The sequence below is a fragment of the Bombus impatiens genome, unplaced genomic scaffold, assembly GCF_000188095.3.
Source record: "Bombus impatiens unplaced genomic scaffold, BIMP_2.2 scf_0366, whole genome shotgun sequence".
Classification (NCBI taxonomy): Eukaryota; Metazoa; Arthropoda; class Insecta; order Hymenoptera; family Apidae; genus Bombus; species Bombus impatiens.
This window is the reverse complement of record NT_176785.1, coordinates 121138-140006: the sequence shown is the minus strand read 5'-3', so window position 1 is coordinate 140006 and position 18869 is coordinate 121138. Positions and strand designations below refer to the sequence as shown.

The window sequence follows — 18869 nt, the reverse complement described above, 5'->3', positions numbered from 1 at the left end:
CTACCTCATTTATCAGCAGCCACCAGCATCCAGCAATAAAAATAAATAAAACTAAAATAAAAGATCAGTTACAAAATCCGTCGACGAATGGAGTTCCTTTGACAAAAGGAAAATTCACACATTCATCGGCTACACACTTTATTATTTCTAAGGAATTAATTCATTTAGCAAAATCTGCTAAAAATAATGAAGTGTGATGGTTGATTTCAATGATTTTCTTATGAGTGAGAACCTGCATATATGTAAATAACAATAACTGAAAATTTAAATTTTCTGAATAACTGAAAATTTACTTTTGCTGTATTTTAAAAACTAAAATGAAATTAAAGATCAAATTAATACATATTAAGTGTTAAAATTATAATTATCATTTTTGCTATGAGGATGAACAGCTATAGCTTTTCAATTCATAGATGACTACTTACTTATAATAGAGTGTGCTTTGACAGTTTTCTTTTCGTATTTTTCATTCATTTTAGGATATTCAGATGCTTCCAGGAAAAAATCACATTATACGTAAGTTTTCCAACCCGAATACTCGTATACTCGACTATCCGACAAGTAAATTATTTATCCAAGTTTTAAATTAATTTACTAAATAATAGTAAATAGTAGATAATAGTAAATAAAATTAATCGGGTAATTAAATTGAGTACTCGGATTAATTCGCATATTTTGTAACACAAAAGCTAACATGTTCGTAACATTAACATGAAAATATTGATTATTCGTGAAACAATGATGATATTTCTTTATTTTTTATTTCCTTGAAACCGTACTTTTATCAATGTATATATTAGATTTTTTCAAAATGATAACAATCTTTAAATTTCTAATTCTTTAATTATTGCTACTATGTCATTATGTAAGTAAGTTTATATCATTAAATAAGAAAATATGCTCTTTAATTACATTGTGTTTGGTCTTGTTTTAATCAGAAAAGCTTCATAATTACATTGGTCAAAGTTTTATTCAATAAAACTTGGAAATAAACAAGTTCCGTTGTTGGAAACATTGCTTAGCCGACATGTTTCTTTTCATCAAGCCCATTCCCGAACATTTTTCTCTTTTACTCGCGCTGTATTTTTCTGAGTCCATCAAAATGGCGAACCGTATTTATTATATGCAATCATACACGATAATCGATTTTTACAACCCCGATTTTCTATCGATTATGCAAAAAATACTGTATTTATGTTTCATTGTAAGAACTTCGACTTTAAAATAGAAATATGTCGATATGAAATACGAGAGAAAGTAAATAAGATGCTACATGATACAGCGACTTCTTCGCAAAATAAAACAAATTTAAGAGAAACAGCTTTAGATTTTATACAGTTACACACATTAATAATGGACACCATACTATTTTTGTAATTATTGCCGTGTGTAAGCGGGAATGATTCAAATATTATATTGTTTATTTTACGAAAGAATAAACTATTGTAGATTAAAAATATATAAACTATTCCAATCTAACAATAACATTTAATTATATATTACTTTTTAAAGAATAAAAATTGTCACATTTTCATGTTACATTAATGTTTGTATTGTATGTTGTGTAATCTAGTAGTCCTCGAAAAAAGGTAAAGTGCAAAATAGATTTGTTTTATATACAAACTGCTACAATATAACTCTATCTCAATACAAAGCTATATTTCAGTGCTAATATTCAAAATCTGACACGCTACGAAAAGTACAGAATAGCAGTTTTAGTAATAGACAACTTGTTATTTTTCATAGAGAAAAAAGTAAAAGTTATTATGAAATTGCACAATTAGAGCCATCACAAAGAGGTAAGAGATATAAAGAAGAAGACCGTACTGAAGTTAAGAAACAGAAAGAAACAAATCAAATTTTTTATGAAGAGGTGGTAAGAAGAATAATATGGAAAGTTAAATAAAATTCGCATTGTAGCGAAACACAATTGGCCTCAGAAATTTGTCATGGAATTAGGAAAAAAAGTCAGTGCTGAAACAGCACGCGGAATAATCAGATGCAATAGCTTAAATTGTCGTGTAGCAAGAAGAATATGGGGCGGATTTCGAACGTCGGTGTGGATGAACTGGTGTTTATCCAACATATATTAGATAAGAATAAATATTTAGACCTTCTAAAAAACAATCTGCTAAAAAGTACAAACAATATGAGAATACAAAGTACTTTCAAATTTTATCAGGACAACGATATAAAACATAAAGCGAGAATAGTACAGGAATATTTGTTATACAATTGTTTGTTATACAAATATTTGTTATACAATTTGAATAATTGTCCTAAAGTTTTACATCCACCTCTGTAATCTCTGGACTCGAATCCCATAGAGAATCTATGGGTTCGATTAGACCAAAGGAGAAGCTAGAGAATTTCCAATAAATTCAAAATTTGAATTGCGAACGAGACTAAAAGAAGAATGGGCAACTAGTTCTTCAGAATATCTACAAAAAATTTTTTTTAATATGCCCAAATTGTTACTTCAGGTCGTTAAACAAAACGGGCATGCGATAAAATATTAATATCTTAATTTTTCGTAACGTGATCATTGGTGAGCCAACTTTCACTCATCCTTTTTATCAAATACAATATTAATAGCAACCACGCCACCAACAAGATAACCGGTATGTACTTAAGAAAACACATAAGTAGCTGGTGATGATGAAGAAAACAATCTAATGTTGAGATAAAGCAAATTTAATTCCTAAATCCTGTATATTGCAATTTAGCACATAATAGGAATTCGCTTTATATAGGAGTCTAGTGTATAATATCTAAATTTCCTCTTACAGGCAGCAATAACTATAAATTTTTAATACCTATAATTTTAGATACCTATAATTTTAAAGATAGAAATAATTATAAAGATAGTATAGTAATATGAGTAACTGTATGTCGATATGAAATACGGTAAGAAGTAAATAATATGCTACATGATACAGCGGTTTCTTCGCGAAATGAAACAAATTTAAGAGAAACAGCTTTAGATTTTGTTACTCAACACTCAACACAGAATACTGAAGATACATCACTTACCGAGTTGGAGATAAATCAGGAATTGGACATAATCTTGACCACGTAAATTGGTAGCAATCGTGACGAAGTAATAACTTTCAAAATTTTCGCGATTAGCCAGAAAGCTTCTAGTTTCTATGTATTCCGGTAACTTCAGCGAGTGCCGATTTTTTACACCAGAAAATATTATAAAAGGGAAAAAATCGTGCTCGTTACCGAGAAATATCAACAAAACTATGAAATTAGAAATAATGGTGAATCGAGCAAGACTTACGGTTCAAAGTTAAGGTATTATAGACTACAAAAGAATGAAGGCGAACACGCACTTAAATCTTCTTAAGTAAATTTGCGAAAACCAAGTAATTTGTCGAAAGGCTGAGTAATTTAACAATAACGCAGCCGAACGCGGCTCGTCGATTTATATTGCGTGCTTTTGTGATTCTTTTGAACACAGAGGTCAAAACCGTTTGAACGGCTAATGTACAGAAGGTTAACGGCGGACATAGAAGCGTAAACAATTAGCAGCCGCCGTTGTTCGCTATGATAGAGAGACGCCCCGTAGAAGAACAATGGCCGTGCGAAGTTTGCCGATTGGGCGATAACATCGGAGTCAACAAAGCCGAAAATTGCCGAACGAAGCCGTTGGCTACCACCAGTATATTAGAAAAACAAACGCAAGAAAAAGACCGAAAACAAAAGAACTGAGGCAAAAACCCCGATATAGTTCTTATATGTAAATTCTTCCAAAATTAGAACGCCTTAACCTAAAATCTAATAGACGAAGAAAGTTCTGATAATTATGCATTACTTTGCTATATAAAACCTGTATTAAACGCAATGCGAAAATTAACCAAATTTTTTAAAATTTATCAGTTCGACCTGAAATCCTGTTAACACTTCAACAACCACACGTTTCGCGTAGATCTTATTGCCAATCGTCGGCATTTTTCGCTTAGTATATCATTATTATTATTATATTTATTAGTATAATTATGACACTTTTTAAGAAAATTGCATTGAATGCATCATCATTATTGAATTTTTGCCGTGTTGCCCTAATTTATTTTGTGCACTTATGCATATATGAGTTTATTTATTTATGTTCTGATTGATCCATACAGTTACAGATATTATAATCATTTTCTGACTATTCGTTATTACTAGAACATTAGACTTGCAAACTGCCGCTTCTCAGTGCATTTAGAAATCATTTCACTTCAATAGAACACTTTCGAATATAGGAATCATTTGTCTAAGGTGTAAGTATCGATTAAACAAACTAAAAGGATAAAGACCTGGGGTCACGAAAAGGTAACAGCGACCAACAACAGATGACACGTCGAAGCGAAGTGACGTATACGGGACAGCGGCCGTCAAACATTTCAAAACATGTTAAAACAGGTAAGACAAAAAGGAAGAAAAAAACTTAAGACTAATTTTGAATGTAAGAACTCGTTGGAATACATTTGCATCAACTATAAATAGATTTTCAAAATTAATTGATTGCATAAATAAAAAATTAATCGATCTTCGTTTGCAATGTTTTGCCAAAAATCACATTACTGTTCTTATTATATTAACTGTAATTATATTGTGTGTAGAATCATATATTAATTGTTCTAGAGCCAACAGTGTTAACAGTTCAGGAACTAAGTAAAGAAAGTGCTAATTTAATGACTACAGAAGGAACAATTCTATGTTTTCAGTAAACTAAAATACATAAATACTAAACTGCCACTAAATTTATTAGAAGTAGTAAAAAGTGAAATTGAGAAACGGAGAAATAAAAACATTTTATCATTCTTTGTATTTTTACATTGGTGATTATATCTCCATACAAATGAATTTTGAGTTATTCATCCAAACATGTAGTGAAAAATTATGCAAAACAGCTATTTAGAAGATTGTTCATTGAGAAAGAAAGAAATGAAGATCAAATTGTTAATTGTGAATCAGAATCGGAGAGTGAAATAAAAACAGATGAAATAAAAGAATATGAAAACTTACAAAACAGCATCAAAAGTTAGAATGAATTAAAACAAATCAAATGCAGATTCGATATAGACAAAGAGTTTTAAAACGTTGAAGGAAAGGAAGGAAAGAGAAGTAACAATATGGATATTTTATGCAATGCTTTATTGACTATATAGACCAACATCAATATCTTGCAAAAGAGTTTTTGTGTTTTAGGAAACACTATTACAAAAATTTGCAGCCGATTGAGTATTAAGACGTTATTAAGACACTGGTCTTCCTAAAGAATCATTTTACCAAACAAAGTTAAAACCAAAACATTTAAAAATTATGAAGTTATATCCTCTTACGCTCCTCATGGATGCATACTACATCATAGAAGTTTTTCTTTTTTAGTAACAAAAACTAAAATTTTATCAAACTCAAGCGCAAAAATGCATACTTTTTTAAAAGGAGGCAAGAGAGCAGGGAAAATCACCAATGTCATTCTCTTCTTCATTGCAAAAGGCAATATGCTCCTATCAAAATTTTGGTAAGTGGAAATCTTCATAGAAGATTTAAATTCTTCCCTTAAGATTAGGATTACCAAGGTTTTACTGTACTAACAAAAAATACAAATATATTTAGGATGTTAGTGATACCGGAGTACCTGAATAAAGAAGTTAGGAGCGAAAGGCTAAAGTTAATAGCGCAGATTAGATGTGGAAACATAGAGAAATGGAATAAATAACGGTAAGACAATAATAAGAAATAATTTATAGAAGAAGGAAAGAATGAATGGACGAGATATTTGTAACATTGCAAAAAGTATTATAAACCAACTTCTTTCTTGGCTTTGAAGCCAAAATAAAAAAAATATATTATATTCAAATAAAACTGTTCAAATAAAACAACTGATCTTTCACCTTAACTGCAGAAACTCATGTATGATTCATTACATACAGCATTAATTTCTAAATACATCGCATATAAAAACCTATATATTAACAGCATTCTTTTTGAGATTATGTTAATGTTTTTTCTGGCTTTTATTATGAAAGATGTTTCACACAAAAGGTGGAATTTGAGATTGAAAATTTATTTATAATTATTAAATTGCAAAAAATTGTAATCAGTAATTTTAAAAGCATATTTTTGTTAAAAGTACGTTTCTATGATTCATATTTTGAACCTTATAGGGAAAAATGCAAAGCAATACTTTTTATTTATGTGCTTCCTATCTTTCATACACTAAATTTGACAAAATCACAGTTAGGATATTTTTCAAATTAGTAGTAATAATTAGACTATAATCTTGATGTAATTATAAGAATCGTGGAACGATTTAAGATTTTAACTGACTATTATAATTCTTACATACAGAAGCTATATTTTTTGTCCATGTTGATGACGTCCTAATTGCTTCTTAAGTAGTATTTGCATACCTTTCTGAATCATCAAATAACCAAAAAATTTTACCACTAATTTACAAAATAGCATTTAATTGTGTTGATCACTATTTTATACATTCTCAAGCATATGCAAAAGTCTCAAGCAACATTTTTGTCTGTTTTAAATATTCTTCTGATAAAGCAATGTAAGCGATATACACACGCATTAAATTTAACAACCTAAGGTTAAAATATCTGGTAAAACTAATAACTTTTCGATACAAATAGGCTAATACTTTCGTATAGGAAATGACAAGCTGCATATATTAGTGCATTAAAAAAATGCATAATACCATTTAATACGTTGACTGCCACGACACCCGTATTCGGGTGTCAGCAAAGTTGTTTTCTTCAAATTCTTTTGTGTCTTTGTTCGGTCCATTCGACGTCTTTTATTTGCATAACATAGTTTGCATGCGCGTCAAATGCTTCTTCCAGAATCATTTTTTCGAACGATATTATGCTGACTCCGTCAAAGACAAGGATTTTTTGTATTTTCAGACAACCCTAATAATTTTGCAACTAACAATTGTCTAAATATTCTAATATTTATATTTTTTCTTGTTGCAATTTTTCTTGTTGCAACCGTCAAAGCGTTTACAACAGAAATTCCCAGAAAGCATTAAATGCCAAATTTTCTGTACCATTTGATTTTCCTTTTCTAATTGTGGTGGCATAAGAAACCATTTGGTCGGAACAATCTATACCACACTTTCCTTCATTATATTCAACAACAGCTAGTGATTTTAATATTGCGAACAAATGAAACGAAAGATCATTCTTGAGACCACCACTTGAGCGATTCGCATTACTAAAATATCGATGGGAGCACCTAGCAGAGAACGCTTGGTACTGCTGTACGCGTGGCCTGACGGAGATTTCTTTGAAAACACGCGTGGCAATCAACGTGTTAAAAAATCAAAGTTGTTCTTTATAGGTCCTTAATGCGTCCACCTACAAAAAATCTAATAGCATCAGAATATGTACCCTTCGAAACCATTCAACATCTATCCAAACATTTATCGCTGAAAATAGTGACAATCACGTAAATCGAAGTCGTAATATCTGGCGAATCACCCTGTATATTCAGCCTGTATATATCACACCATCTTGATCACCGACTAAGAACAACTAGACTTACAGTGGTTCATGTAACAATATTCGAACAAGCCTTAAAATAGAATAATCGCTTTAAAGTTGGTCTGAACGACTTGAATTTTTCGAAAAGTTCGAAACATTAGATTATTAGATGACATGCAAAAAAATATTGAAAATATTGCAATTGGTATAACTGTCTCGTCCTCAACGAACTTAATCTTCGAATCAACGACGTTTAGTATTAATCCAATAGCACGTAGTTACGTATCGTGCCTTTTTTGTTCACACTATCTGCTTTGACTATGTTTTACTATGAAAAAATTGCATTTCTGAGTCACTACAAACGGCTGTTGATTCATGCTTCATTGCCTTGAATGCTTTACTCGAAGCTTATCGGGTTTCTCATATCATCTTATACTTTATGAAAATATATGCTATCTAGTATAATATATGGATTGATCAATACGTGAGTACTCATCAAACCTATTTATATTGCCTCATATATTTTTTCTAAATTAACTATTATATTTATTACGTATCTTTTTGTATTTCTATTATGTTTGTAGTTTTATTTGTATTATAAATATTGCACTTATATTCTATGAAAAATTAACATGAATAAAAGGATAAAGATTCCAATTTCTCTTAAACTCGATTATATATATTAATCAAATATTTAACAACAAAATATTGAGAACGAATTTGGTCATAAGGTAAAAACTGTTTTCCTAAGAAGAACTCTCAAAGTATAGTTTTAACATTTTGATAGAACTGCACAGTAGTATTGATTGAAAAACATTAATTATATCTAGTTTCAGGAATAGATGATAAATAGTTTAAGAGTAAAGTTTCTCCATTTATCTTCTGAAATATAAATCTTTCCCTAAGAACTGTTGTGAGATCAAGTATTACAATGATATCTCATTATTAGAGTTTTTCAAATACTTGTAACAATTATTTGTAATTAACTTCTGCATATTACAATTAAAAAAGTTGTAGTAATCTTCTAATTAATTCTAATTAAGATTCATAATTAAAAAATATACGTTTGGAATAAAAAATTACATATGTATCTAATTACAATATTTCTGATAAAATCTCTAATAAAATAAAAGAAATCTTTACTTATTGTTTATTTATTATCTTTATTATAATTATAAGTATCTTTATAATAATATGTTTATTATATATGTAATTGTCATGAATTATATAACTGATACTAATACCATGTTGTAAAACAAAAAGTGATGATTTTTATATATCAATATGAAAATAGAAAGATTATTTGAATAGTCTTGGAAATATATCATATGTAGCTTAAAAGTAGTGTAAAGTATAATGCTTTTTTTGAAAAGAAAAAGTATAATATACAATCCTAGCCCTTTTCTCTTTTTTTCATTCTACCAATATAGCTACATACCAACACCTTTATAAGATATAAATAAAGCATCTTGTATGAAAACAAAAGTATTTGTTGCAATTAAAGATAAAAACATTCTTGAAGAAATTACAATTAGATCAAAGTTTAATTAGACTGGTAATTAAGTGGAAGAAATAATAGATACAACACAGAGACTGAGATGAGTATATAATCTAAATATTAATTTGCATAGAAAATAGTAGGAAATATAGTAGACAATTATTACTATCAACGTGATTATAATATACATGCAATGTGTATGTATGTGATATATATTTACCAAAATTAATTTGTTAGCTACTGTTATTAAAGAGAATATTTATGTTGCAATATAAGGAATTCTTTAATTGCTAAACATTGTAGATTCTAACACAGCATGTAGAACATAAATTTCTATTCCTTATATTTGTAAGGTATAAATTATATCTAAAGTTCATACTTAAATTATAATTTTAGCTTTTTATAATACTATATTACTATATAAAAATCAAATAAAATTTCAAACATTCCCAGTGTTTACATGCATACTATATGCATCCATGATCTATAGCTCTATATTCAATGATATACCTATCATTTAAAGAGTTGGAAATATTTATATTTTTACAAATAATCATTAAATATAAAATTGATCTTCTTTATGTTAGATACTTAAGAAAGTACAATTAGATACCACTCAATGTTTCTTATTTATTAATAAAGTTTAAATCTACATTAAAGACATAACAATTTGAATTAACAGTATTGTTTATGAATTAATATCCTTTTAAGCTAAGTAATGAAATTAATAAAACTTGTACTACTTTGAATAAAAGTGCAACTTAATGTGCATATAATCTGCTATACCTACTTGCAATTAAATTTGCCATAGTTCCAGAGCATACAAATAATGCATCTTCCATTCCAACCATTTTGGCAGCTGTTTCTTGTAATACTGAAAACCAAAAACTTCTTTACAAAACCTATTTACTGTTAATAATATTGTATGTAATAATTATATTATTGATATTAATAATTATATCATGTAGGCAAAAAAGTTTGTGCCACTTTTAGGTTTATCTCTATTAATTAAAATATCATAAACTTTCTTGGTTATTTAATGTATTATCTTACAGTTACTTTACAAAGCAATTAAAATATTTAATTTATAAATAAAAAATCATATATATGTGTGTGTATGTGTTAATACTAAACATAATATTTCAGAACAACATTTTCATACCTTTCACTGTTGGATCTTCATGAAAAGCATCATCACCAACTTCAGCACTGGATAGTGCTTCTCTCATCTTTTGGGTTGGTTTTGTTAAAGTATCACTCCGAAGATCAACAACTACTACCTGGAAAAGATTTGATTATTATATTTTATCAAACAGAAAATTGAAAGAATCGTAGGTTGTTCTTTAGGAGACCAAAAATTATTGACCTCTTTGTCTGCAATCTTATAATTCTCAATGCATGGAATCTGAAAATGCAAGTCTTAAATTGCAGAATCCACTAAATCAAAAATTATAACTAAAAACTTTTTAGGATATTTGTTGTAATTAAATTCGCGAAGAATTATTTTGTATTAATGTAACTGGCCGCAATAGTTAGAAAACAGATACTATCGCAAATCATAATCAACCTCACTTACCTATAAATTCCATGGTGTGATTGACTATTCTATATGGAATAAAGAGTAATAAAAAATAAAACAAGAAAAATTTCAAAATGACAGGAAAAAGAAATTAAACCAGATGAAACGTAACAATACAAAAAGAAAAAGTGAATACTTTGGACACATTTAAAAACTATTATGGGCTTGCCTTGAGTCATGCAAGGCAAAAAACCAAACATATTCAAAATACGTGTAGCCAAACACATATGATTTAACTCAACCATGTTCACTCAGTGCCTTCATAGATTTCACTCATTGGAGAAAACAGATATATAGCTCAATATAGCATCAAAGTAACGTTTAAAATAGCCTAAAATACTTAGTTTTATAGATTCCTAGCTTTTGGACCACTTTATTCCATAATTTTAAATCTACATTTCAGTAGATTCTATGCATCAAAAACTATAGGATTGCATATAAAAGAAATCAATAATTTTTGATCCCCTAAAGTTTGGTTCAATTTTATATACATACTTATTCTTACCTTATCTTTGTCATAAGTTGCATATGAATAACCTTTATCATAATACATGTTTCAACTATAAAATTATATACCTTTTCAAATATATATATATTGCTGTGTAAATTATTATATTGAAGAAATTTTATAAGTTAACACAATTTAATTGCAAATTGCAAATTAGATATGAAAGAAAATTAAATTCACAACAAAAAATACAGAACGATAAAAACAACTATGATATCCTTACTTTAACGTATTACATCTATCGTTGATATTATTAATATCGTTTTATACTAGCCAAAAATTTGATCGTGCACGTTTCACGTTCTATTACACAATGTTTCTGCGTAGAATACTTTATTACACTTTTGGCACTTTACCTTCCTGCTAGAAAAGTTAAAGAATATTTATCACAAGATTACATATTGCATTATGTAAAACATAAAATTAAATATGTTTATTTTTATGACTTCATGAATTCATTTATATTTGACTATTACCGATAACGTTACCCTGAACGCACACAGGCGATATTTTACCGTGCGATCCCATTCCGATTGTACCTTCCTTTGTATTCCTATTACCATACAAAAAAAAAATTAATAACGAATATTCTACAGTTGCTCCGACCAGACAAGGCAGCAACTACAAACAAAATGTAATTCCTACGGTTGCAACTATTGGTCGCCAACTAGTGACAATCGAGAGTCATCAGTCTGACCAATAGTTGCAGCCGTAGTAATCTCATTTTGTTTACGTTTACTCCCTTGTCTCGTTAGATAAATTATAGGAACTTTTAAATTTAAAAAGTATTATATACCTGTGTTTAATAAACAAATTTTGTTTATTTGTTTATAGTTTCTTTAAATTTATACAAATTATTTGTGTATATATGTATATAATTTATAAACAAAACAAGCAAGAAGTCTATCTATTGCAATAAATAAAGTTAGTTACATAATTTATTAATTTAACATATTTCTTAATAAGTCACTTTATAAAGTAGAAATAACAAGAATATTTACTGTTAATATATTAAAGAAGACTATAAAGAAAAGAAATTCAATCTTAAAAATCGTCATCTCTTTACATTATTTTTTCTATTAAATATTAAAAATATATGTAAATCATATATCTTTGAAAAATATCTAATTACGGTTTAAATTTCATGGAAAGTAAATAATTTTTCAAAGAATTTTAATAAATTTACATTTTACGTACATATATATATAGGCGTATATAAAAAATGTCATCAAAAATATATCTACATAATTTTAAATGAACAAGATTCCTTTATACTAAATACGTATAATAGAGAATCCCTAACAATTAAATCAATTATCAACTGATTCTATTAAAATATTACATTGTTTTATTGTAACTTTCGAATAGAAATTTTATATGTAAAAAACAATGTATTATTTTACCACTATTATTTTTATATTAAATACGGATCTTACATAAAAAGTAAAATATCATTTAGTTTGGAAAACACTGTAAATTAATATATTATATGATATAATTAGACGTCTTTATGTTGTAAACTTAGGAAATAAAAATATAATTTATATAACAAACGAATAGAGAAATTTCTATAAAAACATTTTGGGAATAATTAAATTGTGTATCATCGATATATTTATATTTCATTTCAATTGCGCTACTATGAGTTGTCGGTTAAGATTCGTCAGGTGTATATTTAAAATCAGGACATAGAAAAGAATGAAATAAGGATACCTCACCTATGGTCTAAACCAATACTCTTTTTCATGGTATACGAAATATTTCTGATTGGTTGCTGCGTTAATATATTTACCTGCTAACCAATCAATTTTCTATTGAGACGCGTCATATAGCGACATGAGCGCTACTACGCAGCCTACCTTGAAAACAGAACCCCACCATCATTTTATGGTAAGGAGAAAAGAAGATGGCCGCGAGGAGCGAGAAAGAAAACAATCTCGAAGAGCGTTAAAGGTGGTAGAAGAACACGGTGCCTCGAAGGAGAACGAACTACGAATCGTCCAAAACTCTCCAACTTCAGATTGTCTTAACCACCACTAGACAATAGACACTCGAAAAGTACGGGAAAACGAGTGTTGAATAGTTACATGTGTGTCCTTGTTACGAAGAGGTCAGTCTGTCGAGGATCGTCCTTGGAATCGCTCGTCCCTGAAGCCGGCTCGAGGAGCTAGTGATCTCGAAAACAAAAATGGCGGACGTCGACTCGAGGGTGGATCATTCGGATCCCGAATTGCGGTTCCTTTCCGTTGACAGGAATAATTTCAATGATCCTGCAACTCAGGCGGAATGGACGCAGAAAAAGCTGGTTTGGGTGCCTCACGAAACTCAGGGTTTCGTTGCAGCCGGGATAAAGGGTGAACGGGGTGATGAGGTCGAAGTGGAGATTGCCGAAACTGGAAAACGGGTCCTTGTCGCGAAAGATGATATTCAGAAGATGAATCCACCGAAATTTGATAAAGTTGAAGACATGGCTGAATTAACGTGCCTAAATGAAGCTTCGGTACTGCATAACCTCAAAGACAGATACTACTCCGGCCTCATTTACGTGAGTTTGATAGATTTTATCTTTTTCCATTACTAATACTGTCAAATAAAAGCCAATGATTCATTTTTTGATTAGTTTTCTTGAGGGGAATATAACAAATAGATCATAAAAGATTGATGATAAGCCTTAGTGATAAAGTTTTCTTTCTCATCCTTTTATTTCAAATGGAGCAGAAATTAAGATCAATTACAAAGAAACCAATTCTATAATTATTGATAACATTAATTTTTTACTATTAAACTACTGTGTACTAATTGTAGAGTTACTATAAATGCTATATTTATTTTTTTGCATGCAGTCTGTCAGCGTATAAACGCTTTTAGTAAAATTTTATTTTATCATTATGCAATCTCTATTTGTTTACAAATTATTTATTTAATTTATAAATATATATTTGTTGTTTATAACAATAATATAAAAAGTATAATTATTCTGAATTATATGGTAAGTAACATTCTTTCCAAATGCAAATATGCTTATAATTAATTCTTTATGATTTACTTCTGATATTAATTAATTTTTATATTTCTTTTTATAAATATCTTATCAATCTACTTGTTCATTAGATTAATATCAATGGGAAAAAAGAAAAATTAATTGTATCAGATATCAAAATTAAGTTATCATTATCTTGATACTATTCAGTAGATTTTATTTAAATTAAAAAGTATTTCTTTTTTTATCACTTAGATGGAAAATTATATTGTAAACAAAGAACTGAGCATATATATATATATACACATATGTACACACATATACATGCATACAAAGTATAAAGTTAGCATAATACTTTTAAATTTAAACTAGAAGTGATTTTTGTAAGATTTTTTTGCTTTGATTTAAAAAGATTGAACTGGAATGTACAGCTAAGACAAATAATAAGAATGCATAATTTTCATTTTGTTTTATATAAGTATATAAATAAATTATAAATATTAATATATTTCACAAACACACACACAAATTTGTGTATGGATTATTCGACAGAAATTTGTAAGACTATGGCCTGTGCAACAGTCATATACATTTAGCATTATCTGATATAAATAACAATCATATTAATTTATGTATTTTCATATGCATAAATTGGGGTTTTTTTAATATTAATTCTGTAATTAATTTTAAGGTGTGGCCCAAACTTTTTATGTCATTTATACAGTTGGATATATAGTACTTTATGTCTAAAGTAATTCTAGTCTTCCTTTTGTTTAAATATTATAATATTCTTATATATATGCAAATATTTAGTATATAATATAGGTTGTATGCATTGAGCTATAATGAAATATTACCTGGAAATAGTATACTGAATTAATAATATGCTGTCTATACTAAAAATTGTGATTATTTTAATATAAATCATGTAATGCCATTATATGTATACTAATATTACCATAAACAGTTATACAAATATTAATTATATAATTATCAAAATATCAAAATTTAATTTCTTTATATCAAATATTTATTTTTTTACAATATTTTTGTCTTTCGAATTCGAAAAATATCTTTAACAAATATTTATAAGCCATAAATGGCTAAAGCTTCTTTTAATTATGTTTTTGCTATCTAATTTAGTTAATACAAATCAGTTAACAAATTTCTTGCATGAACCGGAAGAATACAGAAAGTAAATCAATTCAAACATTCATTTTGATTGAAAGTTAACGCGAGCAATTGTTATTATCAAATTTTAATGTTACATTCGATTGTTTTGTTTTTTTGTTGTTGTATTACGAGCTAAACATCCAAAATAAATCAAACGGATTTGTAAACGTAACACTGACCTATCCCAAGGCTCTCGCTGAATTTGATTATCTCACAGTGTTGTGATCAAGCTTTTTCTCGTACGTTTCTAACAATAAACAAAAGTATTCTATTTCTGAGATTACTCTCATTGAACTGTTGCATTTACTTTTCTCTCAAATTTCCTACTCAAAATAATAAACATTTATGAATTAACATTACTATTTTAGAAAAACTTAATTGTAAAGGAACACATGATATAAAAACAGAATAATTAAAAAATGGTATTAAGCTGATAATTATCTCCGTCGAAAATCTTTGAACATTTTTTCTTTATTCGTAATTAAGTAGTAAATTGAAATGTTTTATAAATATTCCGCTGTATAAATGATTGCATAATTTGCTTTTCGAGAGAGTGAACTTTACCGAAAAGTATTTGTGTGAGAATATTTATTACAATAAAATCTTTTATGAAAGTAAATCAGAAGAAATTATAAACAGTATAATTAAAGATACATTTACTTATTTAATAACTTATTATCATTTTATGGTAAAACATACCGTCGTTTCATACATTATATCATTTATAATATAAAATGGACGATATTCTAATACATAAAAAATTAGAAGAATAATCGTTTTATTTTACATTGAATTTTATCCATATATGATTAACGTTTATTGAACCAGTGTAAATAATATTTCTTTATTTACTGTCATTATCAAATTATTAATATGGAAGAAAAAATAATCCCTATACGTGGTTTTATTCATTTTGGTATTATATAGAAATAAAGAATAAACTCAGTAAAATTGGAAAACAATAATTTAATCGACATAGAGAGAGCTATAGGATCTCGAAACTTCAAAGAAGGCTGGAACTCCAATGTTAATAGATAGCACAACTGTAGTTCATTCTTGACTCTTATCTGAAGCTGATAACAGCCATACCTCATTTCCACGTACGTGTGGCACATTGACTCACCGTAATTTTTAGCATACTTTGAAGGTTGCGTTCAAAATTTTGTGAAACCAAGTTGTAAAATCAAAACAAGAAAAATGTGGATCGATTCATACAAATTAATGGATAATATGATCTTTTAATTTTATGTTACGAATGTTTTCGCTTGCTAAGATGTAACATTAATTGCTTGTCATTCGCAGTATTGACAAATAGGAAATTTTCGAATAATTAGAACAAAAAAATGAAGCAAAAGACAAGAAACATTTTGCGTTTTATATTTCAATAAAAATTCGGCAAGTAAATTTCAAAAATTGTTTCCCCATAGATGACATAGACGTAAACGTATGAAAATTGTAGGCATTTTCGCTCAAATTTTCTCTTCGTTAATAATTCGATAAACAGTTCAACCGAATCGTAACTGAAGATCGTGCTGGCTTTTATCGGTCGATATTAATTAAAAGAATTGCGGTTTTTATTGGGCCTTACGATATAGAAATATCTGCTTACGTATGGCAAGCATTCTAGGACACGAGAGAATGACGTCATGCATGTGCCTCGTACGTGCTGATTTTTCTTCTTTCAATCCGCGGTATATTACATTCCGTGCAACGTTCCGAAAATCATCAAAATCTTTCAGCTCACAATCGATCGTAATCGTCGTACTGCTACTAAAACAAGAAATTCTATTGCTTGCGCAATAAATAAAATCTGTTATCAACATCTATGGTATATTATAAGAATTCGAATGAATCCATATACCAAACTGAGCCGTAATTTCGTCTGGTTCTTAAATACTTGTTAGTGCTATTGCAAACATTCGTTCGCTGTTGGAACGTTCGATCCTGTTTATATGTGCTTTGGTTATATTTTCATGCAATTGCCATAAAAGGATAGTAAATTGAAGTGTACCGTGATAAAAGCTATTAACATAGGACCGAGCGAGAAAGGAAATTTATATATGAAGCATTGGCGTTTCTTCTCTATCGAATTTAGGAAAGGAGAAAAGAGAAAGAGAACGATCAGGGAGGAGTCCTTATAAGGACGAGTGTCCTTAACCTGCTTCCTCGCGGTACCGTAAACGTCCCGATGTAATGTACCAGTGACGAGTTAAAGAGGAAAAGAGAAAGAGCCAGTTTCGCTGAAGATTTCGTGCCTTTTATAGTCAAGACGCAGTTTCGGTCTTCTTAGGAAAGAAACCGAACTCTGATGAAACCGTACAGATTCCGGGATTGATTAAACATGTCGCTTCGTCATATACCCTTGTCCTCCTCTCTTCCTTCTCCTCCTCCTCCTCCTCCTCCTCTTTCTCCTTCTCCTCCTCCTTCTCCTTCTCTTCCTCCTGCTCTTTCTCCTTCTTCTTTTTTATGACCGCACTCCTTTATATCTTTCTTTCCCTCACTCTGATTTTCGTCTGTTTCCCTCTTCTTTTTCACTCTCTTCTACTCGAATATAAATCGGAAAGTCATACCAAAAAAATGCCTACGTGTCTACTAATTCGGGGCGTATTGAAAACCGGGATACTTTATTTTCATACAGACAACTTTGTATAATGGAAGTTCGTATAATGTAACATTAAATTGATTTTTATTTTATTTCACGTGAACAGTATCGTTTCTTCTATTTTCTTTTTTTTTTCTTTTATTTTTATCTGAACTTTAACTCCAATTCTTTCTTCTATTCTGAACTCTAACGGGTTTAAAGCGAAGAATGGTTGGAAATATTGTTTTGAAATATGTACGAGTCTGATTTTAATACCCGATTTTCGTACGACTGGGTATGAAACATATTATGTATTGTTATTATGCGTCATTATAATTATAAGCATAAATGCTTATTGTGCAGTTCTGCGAAGCTTTAGGAAATAGAAAGTACATGATATGTTCGTCGATGATTCTGATAGTAAAAGTTACACGTAACAGCGAAAATATAATAAATACGTTTCTTTTTCTCGTGGCAATCTGTATACGCGTATAATAGCATCGTGTCGTGATCTTGATGCGTGTGTCTAAAACTCGTGATAAATTGTGCAGAAAACGGCGCACTTTAATATGCTTCAATTACTACAGATTTCTGCACGCGCAACCAATTTTAATAGTCAACAACTTGAGAGCTTGATGACTATTAATTATATGAAAACACAGCACTATTATGTTTTCTTATATGCATCAACAAAATGAATGCAGAATTATTTCCATGATATATGCCTTTTGTATTTTTATAAACATGTTCGTTTATAAATATCGTAATAATTATAATTAAATAATATATATACCGCGCATGAAAGAGCATAACAAAGAATATTCCCTTTTTATTAGTCGTGCAATTATCGTGGTTTTTTCAGTCTTCATATTTGTTTGGTTTCTTGCTCTTTTTTTCTTTTTTGGCAAATTTCTTTTATTAAAAACGAGAAAAGTAAAAAAGTCAGCTATTAAACGAAAGACAAAGTGAAACAGCGTGATCACCTTGTGCTGCTTCAAAGAAGATCAATGTGAATGATTCATTTCTTCTGAATTGATATGAAAACTGATGTTAG

General features: G+C 29.0%; 3 protein-coding genes across 17 annotated transcripts in view; 2 read left to right on the top strand and 1 right to left on the bottom strand.

Annotated features, from left to right (window-relative positions):
* The window catches only part of LOC100747410 (probable low-specificity L-threonine aldolase 2), a 29700-nt gene extending 17939 nt beyond the window's left edge, over positions 1-11761 (bottom strand). Inside the window, exons 1-4 of one of the 6 annotated variants that reach the window (XM_012386019.3) lie at positions 11621-11761; positions 11079-11441; positions 10157-10274; positions 9785-9868 (exon numbers count right to left, since the gene is read on the bottom strand). In XM_012386019.3, coding sequence (XP_012241442.1) covers positions 9785-9868; positions 10157-10274; positions 11079-11126 — 250 coding nt within the window. In that variant the 5' untranslated portion in view covers positions 11127-11441; positions 11621-11761. Of the gene's footprint in view, positions 1-9784; positions 9869-10156; positions 10275-11078 lie in introns of all 6 variants that reach the window. The other 5 variants (XM_003489745.4, XM_033320878.1, XM_012386016.3 and 2 more) reach the window with 5 other exon arrangements.
* LOC100747054 lies at positions 4073-5743 on the top strand. Its single transcript, XM_033320880.1, has 2 exons — positions 4073-5518; positions 5614-5743. The coding sequence occupies exons 1-2, from the start codon at positions 5421-5423 to the stop codon at positions 5714-5716; spliced, it is 201 nt and encodes a 66-aa protein (XP_033176771.1). The 5' UTR covers positions 4073-5420; the 3' UTR covers positions 5717-5743.
* A 1235-nt stretch (positions 11762-12996) lies between the features above and the next one.
* LOC100746820 (myosin heavy chain, non-muscle) overlaps positions 12997-18869 on the top strand; it is a 28584-nt gene continuing 22711 nt past the window's right edge. For 5 of the 10 annotated variants that reach the window (XM_024367856.2, XM_024367855.2, XM_024367851.2 and 2 more), the window contains exon 1: positions 12998-13626. In XM_024367856.2, the coding sequence (XP_024223624.1) occupies positions 13270-13626 (357 nt within the window). In that variant the 5' untranslated portion in view covers positions 12998-13269. Of the gene's footprint in view, positions 13627-18869 lie in introns of all 10 variants that reach the window. The other 5 variants (XM_012386014.3, XM_024367854.2, XM_024367853.2 and 2 more) reach the window with 2 other exon arrangements.

What these genes read in the sequence shown, in the direction of transcription:
- LOC100747054 (XM_033320880.1), top strand. Translation starts at nt 5,421, where the DNA reads ATGCATACTTTTTTAAAAGGAGGCAAGAGAGCAGGGAAAATCACCAAT. An exon ending in ATGCTCCTATCAAAATTTTG is followed by an intron (nt 5,519 to 5,613) that starts GTAAGTGGAAAT and finishes AAATATATTTAG; the next exon opens with GATGTTAGTGATACCGGAGT.